At 37.3% G+C, this 17,176-nt stretch overlaps 1 protein-coding gene and 1 pseudogene across 3 annotated transcripts; both read right to left on the bottom strand.

Moving 5' to 3' along the window:
• Positions 1-1,381: 1,381 nt before the first annotated feature.
• On the bottom strand, positions 1,382-9,688 carry LOC141610572 (putative disease resistance protein RGA1; annotated as a pseudogene).
• Positions 9,689-11,012: 1,324 nt separating this feature from the next.
• On the bottom strand, positions 11,013-16,794 carry LOC141610575 (putative disease resistance RPP13-like protein 1). Of its 3 annotated transcripts, none has more exons than XM_074428727.1 (3): positions 16,594-16,794; positions 14,574-14,891; positions 11,013-13,555 (listed from the first exon to the last, which is right to left on the bottom strand). In XM_074428727.1, exons 2-3 carry the CDS (start codon positions 14,871-14,873, stop codon positions 11,462-11,464), a joined length of 2,394 nt encoding a protein of 797 aa, XP_074284828.1. In that variant the 5' UTR covers positions 14,874-14,891; positions 16,594-16,794; the 3' UTR covers positions 11,013-11,461. The 3 variants fall into 3 exon arrangements, with proteins under 3 accessions (XP_074284828.1, XP_074284827.1, XP_074284829.1); XM_074428726.1 differs by having other exon boundaries at positions 14,574-14,888; XM_074428728.1 differs by lacking the exon at positions 16,594-16,794 and having other exon boundaries at positions 11,013-13,547; positions 14,574-14,884.
• Positions 16,795-17,176: the final 382 nt, after the last annotated feature.

Genomic DNA, 17,176 nt, shown 5'->3' with positions numbered 1-17,176 from the left:
ATGGGTTCGGGACGAGTCAGTTAGGGTCGAGTTAATTTCGAACTTGTTGGTTTCGGATCGGGTTATTCTGGTTCAGGTCATTTCGGGCCAACTATTACCAAGTTATTCGTGGATAATAACCCGTTTGACTCTACTCGGCGTGAAATGACCCGAATTTTTTTGACACGTAAATGACCCGGCCCAAAATGACTCGATCCAAGATCACCCAACCCAAAAAATGAGCCGACAAAATCTGACTTTAATTTAACCAAAAAAACTTGAAATGATTTTTTTATCTTAATCATTCACCCGAAAATGGGCCGAAAAATATATCGCACATACCCGAAACCAAAAATGACTCGACCCGAACTAACCCGAAAAAAATGCAAAACCGAACTAACTCGACCTGCGCTGGCCTAACCCGTTTTGCCAGATGTACCGAATAAACCCAACCCGAACTCGACCCGACACCCGAACTCAAGCCCGAAACCCGAATTAACCCAAACCACAGTAACCCGACCCGAATATTTATTGTTGCAAACCGGTTATAAACCATGAATAACTTGATATTAGTCGGCCCGAAAAGGACCTCAACCCGAGATAACCTGACCCGATCCGAAACTAGTAAAGCCGGAAGTGACTCAATCCGAAGTCCGAACCCTTAAACAACTATATCCGTCTTAATATTAAAACGGGTCGAGTATATCTTATTGCATTTTTCTCATGCATTTTATTTTTGTTTTATTCTGACTACTTGATCTGTATTAAACTTAATACAGATATACCCGTCTTAAATGATCATTTGTTCTAACTATTTGGATAACACAAATTCTCATTGAAGACATGACATATCCGTCACAAGCTTGTGACGGATACCACTTTACCTCACAATGTACCCACTTTTTCTCTCTCTGCAACACTATTCATGTGGTCCCCTTTCTCCACTAACCCATTTTGTTACCATTTTATTTCACAAAATATCCGCAACAAATGATAACCTGTCACAAGAGAGACCAATTGTTTGGATAATCATTCTTTTTTTGGTGTATTTGTCCATCCCTCCATTTTTTTACCAATTTGTCCAAAATAAAACTTTTTTTTACCAAATTGTCCATTACCTCTTACTTTTTTTACCAATTTGTCAATATGGCCGACTTTATACATACTACAAAAGATATAAAAGTAGGTCTTTGGAGAGACCGTCTCTCAATAATTTATTGAGAGACTATTTTACAAATTACTTGTATGATTTAAGAGAGACATTTATTGAGTAGGTCTTTGTTCTTTGTATCAATGTTCTGTACCTTTTTAATAACTATTGAAATGAATGAAATTTGCTCACTAAGTATTTGTTCCTCCTATCAATGTTGCATTACTTGTATAGTTGTATGGCTTCTTTACATTAGTCATGAAAACATCCAATTATCAGCAAAATGTACAAAATCATGGCTAAATTCTTTATTTTTCAGATGATACACTTCTGAAGCCCAAGATAAATTGCCAGACAATGTCCTCAACTTTCATGACCAACTATTAGTCACATTAGACCCTGAGAAAAACAGGCAAAAGCCCATAACTTAAACCACAGCCCACTATCAATGGAAAATGAGCATGAGAGTAATTCATAGGAGTTTCACCATAGAGAAAGAAACCGGTACTCGGTTCATAAACTCGTTCGGGCCGTATGAATCTCGGCAAGCTTCTTTGAGAGTTGAATCTCCCACTGACATTGCCAATAGGCATACACAACTAACACAAGCCTGGTGGTTAGGGGTTGGGGAGTTGTAGTAAGAAATGACTATTGCTACACCTAAGCCTACTCACAAGTCACAAGAACCTTTATAGTACCTTTCCCTTGTGACTTGGGCAAGACTAATAAAGTCGACGAACATATTCAGCCGAACTGGTTCAAGGAAGCGGCAATGACTGTAAAAGACCAGCAGGGCTTTGCAGCATAGGTTTTTCATATTGATGCCTCAATGTCTGATAAGATACCTGATGGCTTGAATGCCTTCACCCAAACTCGTGATCTGTAATTCTTTGTTAAATAAAGTAGTCTCAGACTCTCAGGAGTATATCATATAGTTGATTACAGTTGAAAATAATTTTGGAGAAATGTTTACCTTTTTAGAACCATATTCAGGGTTTGAACACTAAGGAACATCTAAGTTGAAGCCCAAACCGGGATAATTAAGCTCCGAGAACAAAACAGTTAGCCTTAATATCATCTGCTTTTTCCTTTGTCTCGTCTGCATTCACCAATTTCACCAAATAAACTTGTGTGAAAAATTAGCTTGCTAGTAACCAAACACCTATACATCAACCTCATGGCAAGTCAAACTTAATTCAAACAATACATATATTTTTCTGCTGCTATTTCCGTAAGAAATGAGAGATGAAATGTTCAGAAGGGTTTTATAAGGAATAAGACCTTTATTTTTGGTAAAATCCGAAGCACTAGTTTACATAAAATGAAATCACAGACAATGGAGTATTTGATTGCCTCCTCCCCGACTATAGCAGAATATGAACCAAAAGTTAAATCAGACTGTCACTTCACTGGGCTTTTTAAAAAAAAAATCTCTCAGCCAAATCACTCTCATGCAGCGAAACAAATCTACAATAGACAGAATGCATTAAATAGGTAACCGGGGGCCAGAATTATTAAAGTGTATCCAATGTCATGACAGCATATACCTGGAAACTGGCAGACAGTAACGGCGAGAAAGAGTATGAAATCCTCAGAGTGAACTACCTGTTTCAGAAACAACTATGAATTATCATCAAACACATGATATTAACTAGTAGTCTGCAACGACATAGGCAACCAAAAGCCCCGTGAATCCTGTCCACCACATATCATCTTTTAACACACTTCAGGAATTTATCCAGAAAATGGCGGCAACAAAGATCAACACAGGAATTCCAAGATCAAAAAGAGAATATGTATAAAAATCTGTAAGAGAGGAGAAATTCAAGAAATTTACCTCCATGATGCTGATAAACCCACATTAATTGGATTCATGAGTGTGACAAGACACATTACGGCCATCAAGTACGCCGGTCCCCGGCATTAGAATTGATATCATCAACAGCAGCCCTCATAGCTATCTCGGCACCCTCGCCATAATATTTCACTTCCTCTGGAAAATGACATAGAATCTTAAAATAAAATCCACAGAAAGGCCTTTTTGAGGACCTGTAATACATGAACAAATTAAGACTACTAGAATACTTCCTATTGTAATTACTCAAGTACCACATAGTATACTTCCGCAATCCCAACTATATCGTCCTCATTTGTTTTGCGGGTTTCCCAAAATTATTGCTCTCTTCCTAAATCTAGTAAATAAAAATAGCCACCATCCAATATTACCCCATTTTGCTAATAGCTAAGTACTAATACTTTGACCCAATTCTATTGGTCCCATTTCTTTCCGGCAAGGGTAATGATTTTCATCCCTTTGTTCTTCAGTACAATCTTTAATCAAATGAGACAATATTAAGAGAGCAGAATACTTGAAAAGTCGACATAAGCTTCAGGTTTCAAACTAACTTAAGCACGTGATTAATCAAGTCGCAAAAGCAAGTAAATTCCCACCTTACATAACAATTGCAGGAAGCAGGTAGCGAAAGAGGGACACAAATCACATAATTAAACAATTAAAAAAAAAAACAAATAATAAAAATAAAAAAAGTTGTAAAATGGAACAATTGCAAGAAGCAGGTAGCGAAAGAGGGACACAAATCACATAATTTAACAATTACAGAGACAACACAGAATTCAAACTTCTTACCTCATTCTCGTGATATTACTGTACAAGCCAATAAAGACCAAGAGGGTTGTTGAATTATGGACTAAGCATTAATCAAGAGCCGTGAGAACGACGGAACCCATTAAGATTAAATCCAGCTACACCAATTACTTGGGCTGTATGAGACTATGAGGTGTCATTTGTGAGCATTTGGATGGTGGAAGTTTAAGATAATACAATTTGATACTGTTATAAAAGAAGATCCGTTCTAAGAGTAACTTCATAAACATATGATCAATATTTTCCGTAAGAAAATACAGTAATCTTATACATTGGATATAATTCAAAACAAAATATACAAGTATCCAGATTGGAAAATCAACAAAAAGTAAAAACTAAAACTATATAAATGAATAACATGATAAGCTGATAAGAAGAAAACTTAAGTGCACACCAAGTATCAGTAGTCAATTTCATCTGCCCGAATGTCAACGGAGGGTATATGTCGGAACTCCTCCCTATCCGGATATTGGAATCTTTCGGTTACAAGCGGACAAGCCCTCACCTCGAGCAATTGTAAGGAGGTGAGGTTCCGAAACATAACTGGATCTAATTGGAGGTCAGAGCAACAATTTATACGAAGGGATCGCAGAGAAGACAAGCAACTTATCCATTCAGGAAGGGCTGTAAGACACCAACAGTTGTCAATAGTTAAGTTTTCAAGGGAGGTCAAATGTCTCATCTCTTGAGGGATGGTCACTATAGGCAAAAATGATAATTCCAGGGACCGGAGTCTTCCCCCAATTGATCTCCATGGCATCCCATCATTGTCGTCATCGTCAAAGTCATTGTCACCATCATTAGTTGCATCATTAGTTGCATCATCATCATCATCATCATCATCATCATCATCATCATTATCATCGGAAGCATCATCGTCGTCGTCATCATCGTCGCCATCATCATCTTTTTTTGTCTCCAAGAATGTCGGATTGCTTATACCACGTAATCGTAGAGAATCCAAAGCTGTTAGATGCTCCCACCCTGCTCCTTCGAGAGACCTCAACCTCTTACAACTATCAATTGCAAGGCTCCGCAGGGAAACACAGCCCTTGAGTGTCTCCCTTAGTTCTGATAAATTCTCTATATCATTATTTTCATCTATACAAATGCTTATTAGACCTTCTGTCGGCGATGATTTTAAATAATCAAGGTCGCTTATACTCACCTCCTTTAATTTGATAGAGACTTCATCCATATCCGAACTTCTGATCCCTAATTCTTTGTTCACATCACACAAAGTCAGCTTTTCCAGGCTTAAACAAGCAGGAAACAATGTCAGTTTCTTACACTGACGAATCTTCAACACAGATAGCTTTGAAAAAGAAGGTTGCCAACCATTGTAGGAGTGTATGTCATCCCTTCTCCACCATCCTTTCAACTCACTCATTACCGAAATGTCTAGTTCCTCAAGGGAAGGAAAAAACACCTCTCTATAACTGTCATTATAGGATGAATCCTCTATGTACTCCAATTTATCCATGGAACAGAGATAGAGCGACTTGAGATGGAGTAGTTTGCTAAATGAAGGCAAACGCAGCAAGTTGGAAAACACGAAAAGATGCACCCGGACAAGATTGGGAAGAAAGGTGGCCAAATTGTCATCTTTTCCCACTCCCCACCACCTTGCCGGAAGTGTAGCTTCATTGTAAGCATACAAGTTGAGTCCCTTCAAAGAAGACGGTGGCTCAAGTTTCTCAAGCACAATTTCATGGTTTCCATGTCCTGACAACTCTATGGCTAGTACCTCAAGATGCTTCATGTTTCTCAGATAACCTTCACTAGTTTCCATGTCCCCAAGTAAGTTCTTCGTGATTCGAATCCGAATGCTTCCTCTTAGGCTCTTCAATGCTTGCAGATTTTCTAGCTCCCCAACTGAACATCCTTCGCCCACCACAAACTCGGTAAGAACACATAGGCAACTCAATTTGTCTAGACCTGAAGGCAAGCAACTCAACCCACGGCACCCATCTAAATCCAAGTGCCTCAAATTTGCCAATTTGGCTAAATCCTTTGGCAACTCGTCCAAATCTGAGCACTCCCTCAGATCTAAAGTTTGCAGATTATACAACTTTGTAACTGAATCAGGCACCTCTTGTAGATGCCTATTATAAGATAGATCAAGATACCTTAAATGCAATAGTTTACCTATTGAATTTGGCAAAGTCACGAGGTCTAAGTCATGCAAATCTAATGTCCTAAGAAAATTCCAGTTTTCTACCAATTTAGCTACTGGAAAGTTGATCTCAAACCCATCTCGGACATACGAGCGGATCTTACACTTTGAGAATATGCTTTCCTTACATTTACTACCTATATGAAATAAGTGATGAGCTTCATCTCCTAAATTCCTTTGGATAGAACTTACTCCAACGACACCCTTTCCTCCTACCTTTTGAGCAACGTCGTGAATCAAGTCATGGATTTTAAATGATTTAACCCCTCCAAATTCATTCTTCTCTACATCTTGAAAAAAACATCTTCGTAGCAGGATTGACACATACTCCTCCCCAAAGATCTTCCAGGCTCTGACCTACATCCAATGGCACTATGTATCCTTGTGCCATCCAAAGCCTAATCAACTTTTCCTTGTTTATTCGGAAATCCTTGGGGAACAATGCACAATATGAAAAGCAAGTCTTTAATGGAGATTCAAGATTATCATAGCTAAGTTTCAGGATGGACATAATCTTATTATCTCCATCGTTAAGCTTGGCTAATCCGCATTCTTGAAACAATCTCCACTTACTTTCATTCTGACCATATAAAAGTGTTCCCACAACTTTAATGGCAAGAGGAACATTAGAGCATTGTTCAACAATCTTCTTCCCAAGTTCAACTAATTCAGAAGAATTCACACCTTGTCTCCTGTTTTCCCCAAAAGCTGTCATCTCAAATAAATGCCATGAATTTTCAGGAGATAATCCTTTTAGCTCATATATATGTTCCTCATCAACTACCACTGCAGTCCTTTCAGAACGGGTGGTTACAATAATCCTACTTCCTGCTCCACCTCCCATTAAGAATTTTCTCAAACCAAGCCATTTCTCACGATCTTCATTCCATACATCATCTAGAACTATCAAGTACTTCCTCCCTCCAAGAAAACCTAGAAGTTTCCGCTGTACCAAATCCATTGTAAAACCATCATGCTTGTCATCAGACGCGGATTCTAGAATCCTAGCAAGAATGGTTTTGACGTCAAATTCGTCCGCACTTTCATCAGACACACATGTCCATAACCTCAAGGGAAACTCGATCTTAACTCTCTCATCATTAAAGACAAGTTGGGCAAGCGTTGTTTTCCCCAACCCTCCGACTCCCACTAGAGAGAGGAAAGACACTCTATCTTGCGAACCAGAATCTAAAAGCATATCGACAACCTTATTGAGATCACATTCTCTCCCGACAACTTCATCCGAAAAAACATAAGAACAAGTCTCTTCCCTTCTCTCCCTAATACGTTGGGAGTCAACACTAAACCCAAATGTGTTATGATTACTAGCAATACCATCCAGTTTTTTCCTAATCTTTTTAACCCCTCGAGACATAGAGTATGCGACACTAACGGTATTTTTCTTAGAAGAGAAGAAGTCGCGTACCTTTTCAGACAGCTTACCATCCTTGGTGTGTTGCTTAAGCTTAGCAAGAGTAAGAAACTCATCGAACAAATCATCGGCATCATAAACAGCATCTTGGAGCTTTTGAACATAGTCTTGTGCTTTGTGGGAGAGTTGATCCTTAGACTCGGCGTCGAGGAGGACTTTCCTGATGGTGGTGATAGTATCCTTGAGGTCGTCAAGCTCAGATTTATAGCCCCATATTGAGCAAACCTCTCTGATGACCTCAGACCCCACCACCTCAATCAGTTTTCCTGCAAGACTAATCCCTATATCCGCCATTGTTTTTCAAAGAAATGGAGGTTGTGATTGTGTGGGAGAAATGTAAGACAAAGGTGGAAAGATTTGAGAGCTAATGTACTGCTGAAAGATATCAAAATATTTCTTCAATAATTACTTAAGAGGAAACTAAAATGCATATGAGTATTTCCCTCAAAAGAAAAATGCATATGAGTAGGTGGTCTTCAAACTCTGTTCCCTTAGACTATTTATGCACAAATAATGACCTAATAATTGAGTATTAAAATTATTTGACGCAACAACTTGCTGTGCAACCAGACACCCATATGATCTGCAACTTCAAGTGGTTATAATAAAATATATTAATAAAAAATGATGAGTGAAAATGCAAGGCATCATTCTCCAGGTTCCGGTATAAGTGAATTACCGAGTAACTTGGTAAGTAACATCGATTATACAAAACTATATACAATGAGGATATAAGGGAGCCATGAGTCACTTTCACACCTTTCGAGTTTAATATGATACTCCCTAGGTAAAAACTATAGAAAACTCATAAAAACATTGGACCAGAATCAACGCTATCACACTGTAAAACGTTAATATCTGAATTCATTAGCCATTAAAAACAAAATTAAATTGTCACGGGCCTATAAATATATAAATCAAGTGACAATTATTCACTTGTTTGAACTTATTAACATTTCCTCATATTTTCAATCACTTACTTAAACCATAAACATCTCTTATGATAACTAGGTAAGAGGAGACCCGAGTCTTTCATCGATTTCTTTAACAGTGTTAAAGTCCCGGCCAATAACATTTACAGAAAGACCAGCAGAACAGTACAATGCAGTTGATTGCTTTCTCAAAGAATTTCTAATGCCTTTGCACCTAGCCTTACACCTAGTGTAACATCGTCATTTTCATAATGGCTCCCAATTATAACTCGGAAACAAAGTCGGGTGTACATGAATCCACCCATGGGTTGAAAAAAATACATGTTAGGTCCAGCATAATCAGTTTTAAAAACTGCCTCAAAAATTACATCAATCGACGACTGCTGGGGTAAATGTAAATGCTTACCTGTACCCCCTATTGTTAAGATAAACAAATTACAAAAAAGTTGACTCGGAAATATAATAGGCATCATTCCGGAAGACCTGGTATATATACCTAGCATATTAAGTACTACTCCCTCCGTCCCGGTGAATTGTTGTCCTTTGATTTTGGCACAAAGACCAAGGAAAGAGGAATGAGTAGTTGAACAAATTGAATGTGAATGATCAAATTGTTCATTAAGTTCATTCTTAAAATAGAAAGGACAAGAACTCACTGAGACACCCCCAACATGGAAAAGGATAACAAATGACCGAGGCGGAGGGAGTACTATTTGCACGTCACTATTCACTAATGTATTTTACAAATCAGGAGACTTCAGAATATATCAAGCAATGACTTTATTAAATAATTACTACTCCGTATTATTTTGGCTTTTACTGCGTATTTTAATTTTAATTAATAGCATCATTTTGATACGTATTTGATAGCTACTCGAGATCTATTGTTAACGAAAGAGCCAACTACCATCCAAATCCTTACAGAAATACAGACTTGAATAGATATCAAACATTAATACCAATTATTCCTTGGGATTTTAATTCAATTGCTCCTACCGAATACTCGGTACTCTCTCCGTCCCAATCATTTGTTTAAAATGAATTTGACGGAACATGGAGTGAGTATTTGACTTCAAAGGTAACGAACAATTAGATAGCGAGTTCATCTTGTCTAAGACCGTCTTAACATTAATAAATCAAATTAAAATATATAGAATGAAAAGAAGTCGTCTTAACACGATCTTATTCTATAATTTGTGAAAAATGGGAACAATTAACAAGCATTAACAATATAGTATAACTAAGCAAAGAAATCAATTAACAATAGTATATAATTAGTAATTGAATCAATCAACATGAATTAACAATTAATTAACAGAAGAATTGAAAAAAAAAAGTGTCAAAGATGAACGAAATCAAACACCTTTGATTATGAATGAGGAATTGAAATTCGCAATTTCTCGCAACAATTTGAGCTGGATTCATATCCCATCATCGTTAATTACTCTTTGTAAGTCCGATTTCTCAATTTGTTAAGTGGTGAAATTTGTAAATTAAAGAACACAATCCGTTTTTCTATATACGAGTACCTAGGTAGCACCAAAACGGTCATGGACCCGGACCCGGACCCGGACACGTGACACGACATCCCACGAAATATAGGACACATGACACGTTATTTAAATTTAATAAAATATATATTTTATAATTATAAACATTTGATTTTTTTTATAAAAGTATTTGATATTAAATTTAAATAAGTGAAGAAAACTTGCCCTTAGTTATAACCCATTTTCATTTACCGTCCAGATGCATCTTCTAATCAATCTTTTTCGACAGCTCAATTCTCATTTAAAGAACATCATTCACCCCAAATAATGTCCAAATGTCATGGACACGCGTTGGACACGCCCAAATACCAGGGACACGCGTGTGACACGTGCCCGAATAAATGTAGAAAGTTAGACACGGCTTTATAGGTGTCCGACACGTTTTGGCGTGTGTCCGAGGAATGTCGGTCGGATATAGGACAGCTGATTGGGAGAAGTGTCTGTACTACCTAGCTGAGTACTTGCTTGTCTTATTAGCTATGACCTGAGCACGGGTGTAGACGAGCCGATCTCAGCTGGCTGGAGTGAACTCGGGAAGATTTTTCGACTTGACTAAAATATTGAAATTTGAGCTCGGTTTGTTATTATGTTCTTTTCATCTACTTATCTTTAAATGTAACTAAAAAAGAATTATATTTAAATAAAAAAAACAAAGGCTAAATTTTTGATTTTTTTCAAGTTTTTTCTATGACATTGCTCATTCGGCTGCAATGAAATTTTTCGCCTCCCCAAAGTGTAAATCTTGACTCCACTAGTGCTTATATACGAGAGGGTGAAACTTGAAAGATTAAAAACCGAGGAAGAAATTTAACGACTCTTCGCTTCGGCTATTGTCCATTTATTTTCAACTTAGCCTCATTGGTCACTTTTTGCAAGGAGAAAAAATACTCCTACAAGACTAACAACAACAACAACAACAACAATAACATTACCCCACTATCTCAATGGCTCGCTCTTGCAAATTATGGGATAAGGAGGTCAGATGTACGCAGCCTTACCTTTCTGTTAGCAATACAAAGAGGTTGTTTTCGAATGACCCAAGATGAAAATTGCGTCGAAAATTGCATTGAAGGACTACTTTAATGAGTCATTTTGATTTATTCCATTATAATCATGACAAGATGAACATTTTAAAGCTATTTCAATTAGTTGCAAGTTGCAAAAAAATTACAAATAGCACATTTATACAAATTAAATGACAAATATACAAATATACAAGTACAAAGATTGGTTTCACATAATACCGTTTCTTACATGACTGACGACGATATTAAACTATAAAGATTGATTATATCCTGCAAGTGCAGAGTATCAATGTGGAGTGTGCACCAAGTTTCAGCAGTTAATTACAGAGCACTTTAACTGCCCTTATATCGACGGAAGGTATGTGTCGGAACTCGGCCCAGTCCTCCTCATCTGAATCTTGAAACCTGTCAGTAATAAGCTGACAGTGTACCTAGATTGCAGCAGCTGCAAGAAGGTGAAGTCCCGCACAGTACATGGATTTAGTTGGAACTACACTGGTAAAGCAGAATGCCGGCCGCGAGGATATCTTGATTACCCCATCTTGCAAAGCATCATAGATCAATATCACCTGGCTGGATGTCAACATAGGGTATATGTCGGAGCTCGGCCCAGTCGTTCCCATCTGGATTTCGGAATCTTTCAGTTACCAACGGACATTCCCTCACCTCCAGCACCTGCAAGGAGGTAAGGTTTCGCAATATGCCTACATTTAATTGGAGTTTCAAACAGTATGTAATACTCAGGGATCGGAGAGAAGATAAGCAACTTATACATTCAGGGAGGGATGTAAGATGCCGTAACCGGTGAATTGTTAAGTTTTCAAGGAAAGTCAAATGTCTGATTCCTTTAGAGATGGTCTTCATGTCAAAAAATGATAATTCCAAGGATCGGAGTCTCCTCCCAATGAATCTCCATGCCATCCCATCATTGTCGTCATCTTCTTCTTTTGTTGAAACTAAGAATGTAAAATTGGGGAGTGAGGTTAATTCTAATGAATCCAAAGCTGTTAGGTGCTCCCACCCTACTCCGTCGAAAGATCTCAACCTACTACAAAATGAAATTTCCAGGTTCCGTAGGGAAGGACAGCTCTTGAATGTCTCCGTAAGTTGTGACATATTCTCTATGACATCATTTCCCAATATATGAATGTTAGTTAGACCTTCCATGGTCAACAGTTTCAGATAATCAACGTTGTCTCCTCGCAGCTCCCTTAATTTGATTGAATTATTCTCCTGACCCAAAGTCGTGATCCATAATTCTTTGTTCACAGCCAACAATCTAAGCTCTTCTAGGCTTATACAAGCAGGAAATGATGTTAGTTTTCCACACATACCAATGGACAACTTTGAGAGCCGGGAAAAGCAAGGATGTACATGATTGTTGCAGTCTATATCTTCCCCTCTCCACCATCCTCTCAATTCACTCATAAATGAAATTCGAAGTTCCTCGAGGGAAGGAAAAAACACTTCTCTACTACCATTATGGTTTGAATCCTCTATGTACTCCAATTTCTTCAAAGAATATAGTGTCAGTGACTTGAGATGAGGTAGTTTGCTCAATGACGGTAAACACAACAAGTTGTGACAATTGTAAAGCTTAAACTGGACAAGATTTGGAAGAAAGTTGACCCAATTATTTAGCTTTCCCGATCCCCACCATTTTGATGGAAGTTTAGAACCATTGTAAACATACAAATTGAGCTGCTTTAAATAAGGAGGTGGCTCCAGTTTTTCTAGCAAAGTTTCATGGTTTCCATCACCTTCCATCCATATCTCTAGTTCCTCGAGATGGTTCATGCTTCTCAGATATCCTCCCCTACATTCCACGGTACCCACGAATTTATGAGTGATTCGAATTTCAAAGCTTCCTCTTAGGTTCTTCAATGCTAGTAGATTTTCTAGATCTCCAATAGAACTTTCTTCATTTATAACAAACTTCGCAACAACACATAGGCAACTCAGTTTGTCTAGACCTGAAGGCATGTGTTTCAACACATAACAACCAGATATGTCTAAGTGCCTCAGATTTGCCAACTTGGCCAAACCCTTTGGCAACTCTTTCAAACCTTCGCACCTCTTTAGATAGAGAGTTTGCAGATTATACAGCTTTGTAACTGAATCAGGAAGCGCTAATAGACGCTTATTGTCAGATAAATCAAGATACCTTAGATGCAAAAGTTTACCAATTGAATTTGGTAAAGTCTTGATGTCTAGGTCATGCAGATCTAATGTCCTAAAAAACTTCCAATTTTCTAACAGTTCAGCTACCGGAAAGTTGATCTCATACCCATCTCGAACATATGAGCGGATCCTACACTTCGAGAAAATATTTCCCTTACATTTACTTCCTCTGTGAAATAAGTGATGAGGTTCATCTCCAAAATTGGTTTGGATAGAACTTACTGCCACAACACCGGCACCCTTTCCTGCTACCTCTTGAGCAACATCGTGAAACAGGTCGTGGATTTTAAATGATTCAACACCTCCAATATTATTCTTTTCTACATCTTGAAAAAAACATCTTCGTAGTAAGATTGAAATATACTCCTCCCCCGCATCTTCCAGGCTCTGCCCCACATCCAATGGAATTATGTATCCTTGTGCCATCCAAAGCCTTATCAACTTCTCCTTGTTTATTCTGAAATCCTTGGGGAACAATGCACAATAGGTAAAGCACGTCTTTAGTAGCGAGTCAAGGTTATCATAGCTAAGTTCCAATATGGACATAATCTTACTATATCCATCTTTAAGCTTGGCTAATCCGCATTCTGTAAATAACCTCCACTTTTTTTCATTTTGACCATATAAAAGTGTTCCCACAACTTTAATAGCGAGAGGCACATTAGAGCATTGCTCAACAATCTTCTTGCCAAGTGTAACTAATTCAGCATAATTCAAATCTTTTTCCCTAAATGCTGTCATCTCAAATAAACGCCATGAATTTTCAGGAGACAATCCCTTTAGCTCATATTTATGTTCCTCATCAACCACCATTGCAGTCCTTTCAGAACGTGTGGTTACTAAAACCTTACTTCCTCCTCCACCACTCATTAAGAATTTTTTTTAAACTAAGCCACTTCTCAAAATCTTCATTCCATACATCATCTAAAACTATCAAGTATTTCTTCCCTCCAAGAAAACCTAGAAGTTTCCTATGTACCAAATCCAACGTTAAACCATCAAGTTTGTTATCAGAAGAAGCTGATTCTAAAATTTTAGCAAGAATTCGTTTCATTTTAAATTCCTCTGCATATTCATCAGACACACATGTCCATAACCTCACGGGAAACTCAGTTGCAACTCTGTCATCATTAAACACAAGTCGCGCAAGGGTAGTTTTCCCCGTCCCACCAACTCCCACTATAGAGACGAAAGACACCTTATCTTGCGAACTAGAATCTAAAAGCATATGGACAACCTTATTAAGATCGCCTTCTCTCCCGACAATAACCTCATCCGAATACACATAAGAACGAGTGTCCTCCCTTCTCTCCCTAATAGGTTGGGAGTCAACACTAAACCGAAATGTGTTATGATTACTACACCCAAATGTGATATGATTACTAGTAATACCATCAAGTTTCTTCATAAATTTCTTAAACTCTCGGGACATAGAAATCACGACACTAGGGGTATTTATCGTATACGAAAAGAAGTTGCATACCTTTTCAGAGAGTTTAGCATTCTTGTTCCGCTGCTTAAGTTCAGCTCTAGTACGAACCTCATCAAACACATCATCCGCCTCATAAAGAGCATCCTGAAGCTTTTGAATATAGTATTGCGCTTTGTCCGAGGGTTGACCCTTAGACTCGGCGTCAAGGAGGAGTTTCCTGATGGTGATGATGGTCTCTTTGAGGTCGTCAAGCTCAGATTCATAGCCCCTTAATGAGTGAATCTGTCTGATGGCATCAGACCCCACCACTTCAATCAGTTTTCCAGCAAGACTGATCCCGATGTCAACCATTTGAAAGCTAATGTACTGCTGAAGAGAAATCAGAAGATTTCTTGAATAATTACTTAAGTAAGATGGGGAATCTAAAACGCATAAGTGTAGGATTATGGCTGGAATGAGTAGGTAATCTACAATCTCTGTTCCCTTAAGACTATTTATGCACAAATAATCAACTAATAACGGAGTATTAAAATTAGTTGACACAACAACTTGCTGTGCAATCGGAGTCCCATATGGTCTGCAACTTCAAGTGGTTATAAAATATACGGTATATAGAAAAATTGATGAGCGAAAAATGCAAGGCATCATTTTCCAGACCTGGTATAAGTAAACTACGGAGTAACATCGAATATTCAAAACTATTGAGTATTTACATTGAGGATATTAGGGAGCCATGCTTCACTTTCACACCTTTCGAATTAAAGTTGTCACATTGTAAAATGTTAATATCTGTATTAGCCATTAAGAACAAATTAAATGGTCACAGGCCTACAAATAAATCAGGTATCTTATAAAACTTCTCATATTTTGAAACAGTCAATTAAACCACCACCATTTCTTACGATAACCAGGTAAGAGTAGTACTGGAGTCCTTCATCGACTGCTCAGCAATGATTGGAAGTATTACAATGCCGGCCATTAACATTTACAGAAAGAACAGCAAAAAAATACAATGCAGTTGATTGCTTTCTCAAAGAATTTCTAATGCTTGTTAAGATTAGGTGGGACAGGGGATTAGCCTTATGCAATATGTATATATATACAATGTAACATCGTCATTTTCATAATGGCTCCTAATTATAACTCAGTAAGAAAGTCGGTATACATGAATTTGTTCCATAATCAGTTTCAAAAACTGCCCCAATGGACCGCTGGGGTAAATGTAAATGCTTACTTATTCCCACCTATTGTTAAGACTTAAGATAAACGAATAACAAAAAAGATGACTCGGAAATATGATAGGCATCTTCCTGGAAGACCTGGTATATTTAGCATATTAAGTACTGTTATTTGCGCGTCACTGATATATTTGTACAAAACAGGAGACTTCAGAAAAGATCAAGCAATGACTTTATCAAATAATTAATATTACTACTCCGTATTATTTTGGCTTTTAGCGCGTATTTTAATTTTAATAGTCACTGTTTGATACGTCTTTGATAGTGTCTCGAGAACTATTCTTAGCGAAAGAGCCAACGACATACTAACCCTTACAGAAATACAGACTTGAATAGATATCAAACATTAATCAGCTTAAGTACCGCCATTAACGCATTTCTGAAGCATTCTACACACAGAAAACTCCAAAAAATCAAGAATAAGAAGTACAAATTATTCCTCTAGAGTTTAATTTAATAGCTCCTGTGGAGTACTTGGTACTCTCTCCGTCCCAATCATTTGTTTAAAATGAATTCGACGGGACACGGAGTGAGTATTTGACTTGAAAGGTATCGAACAATTAAGTAGCGAATTCATCTTGTCTAAGACCGTCTTAACATTAAATAAATCAAATTAAAATACTCCATATAGAATGAAAAGAAGTGTCGTAACACGATCTTATTCTATAATTTGTGAAAAATGGGAACAATTAACAAGCATTAACAGTATATAACTAAGCATAGAATTAATTAACAATATATAATTGTGAATTGAATCAATCAATCAAAATGAATTAACAATTAATTAACAGAAGAATTGAAAAAAAGAAACAAAGATGAGCGAAATCAAACACCTCTGGTTATGAATGAGGAATGAAATTCGCAAATTCTGGCAACAATTTGAGCTGGAATCAAATCCATCATCGTTAATTACTCTTGTAAAGTTGTAAGTCCGATTTCCCAATTTTATTTAAGTGGTAAAAGTTGTAAATTACAGAATCCGTTTTTCTATATACGAGTGACCGAAACTCCGAAAGGGTGTAAACAAACCGATTTGAGTTTGAGTGAGCTTGGAACTAGCTCGTAATTTTAAGCGTGAGTTTGGGCTTGGCTTAGAGCTAGTCGAGCTCATAAAATCCAAGCTTGAGCTCGAATTGAACTCGGTGTGTCGTCATTTTGTTCCTTTTATTTACTAACTAGTTTAGATCCCGCGCAATGAATGCGCGGTATTTATAGAGTTTTTACTTTTATCTCACTTAATAATGCTAAATTAATATCTAATTAATTTTTCATATTTCATGTTATTATATTTTGATATGAGAAAAAAATTGAACTGTAAAATTATTCAAGAAAACCGAGTAAAATTGAACTGCAAATCATTTTCTCGTTATTGTATATTTTTCCGAGAAAAAAAATTAAAACTGAAAATAAGTCAAA

The sequence above is a fragment of the Silene latifolia genome, chromosome 11, assembly GCF_048544455.1.
Source record: "Silene latifolia isolate original U9 population chromosome 11, ASM4854445v1, whole genome shotgun sequence".
NCBI classification, from domain to species: Eukaryota; Viridiplantae; Streptophyta; class Magnoliopsida; order Caryophyllales; family Caryophyllaceae; genus Silene; species Silene latifolia.
The sequence above is the reverse complement of the archived record's forward strand: the minus strand, read 5'-3'. Positions and strand labels throughout refer to the sequence as shown.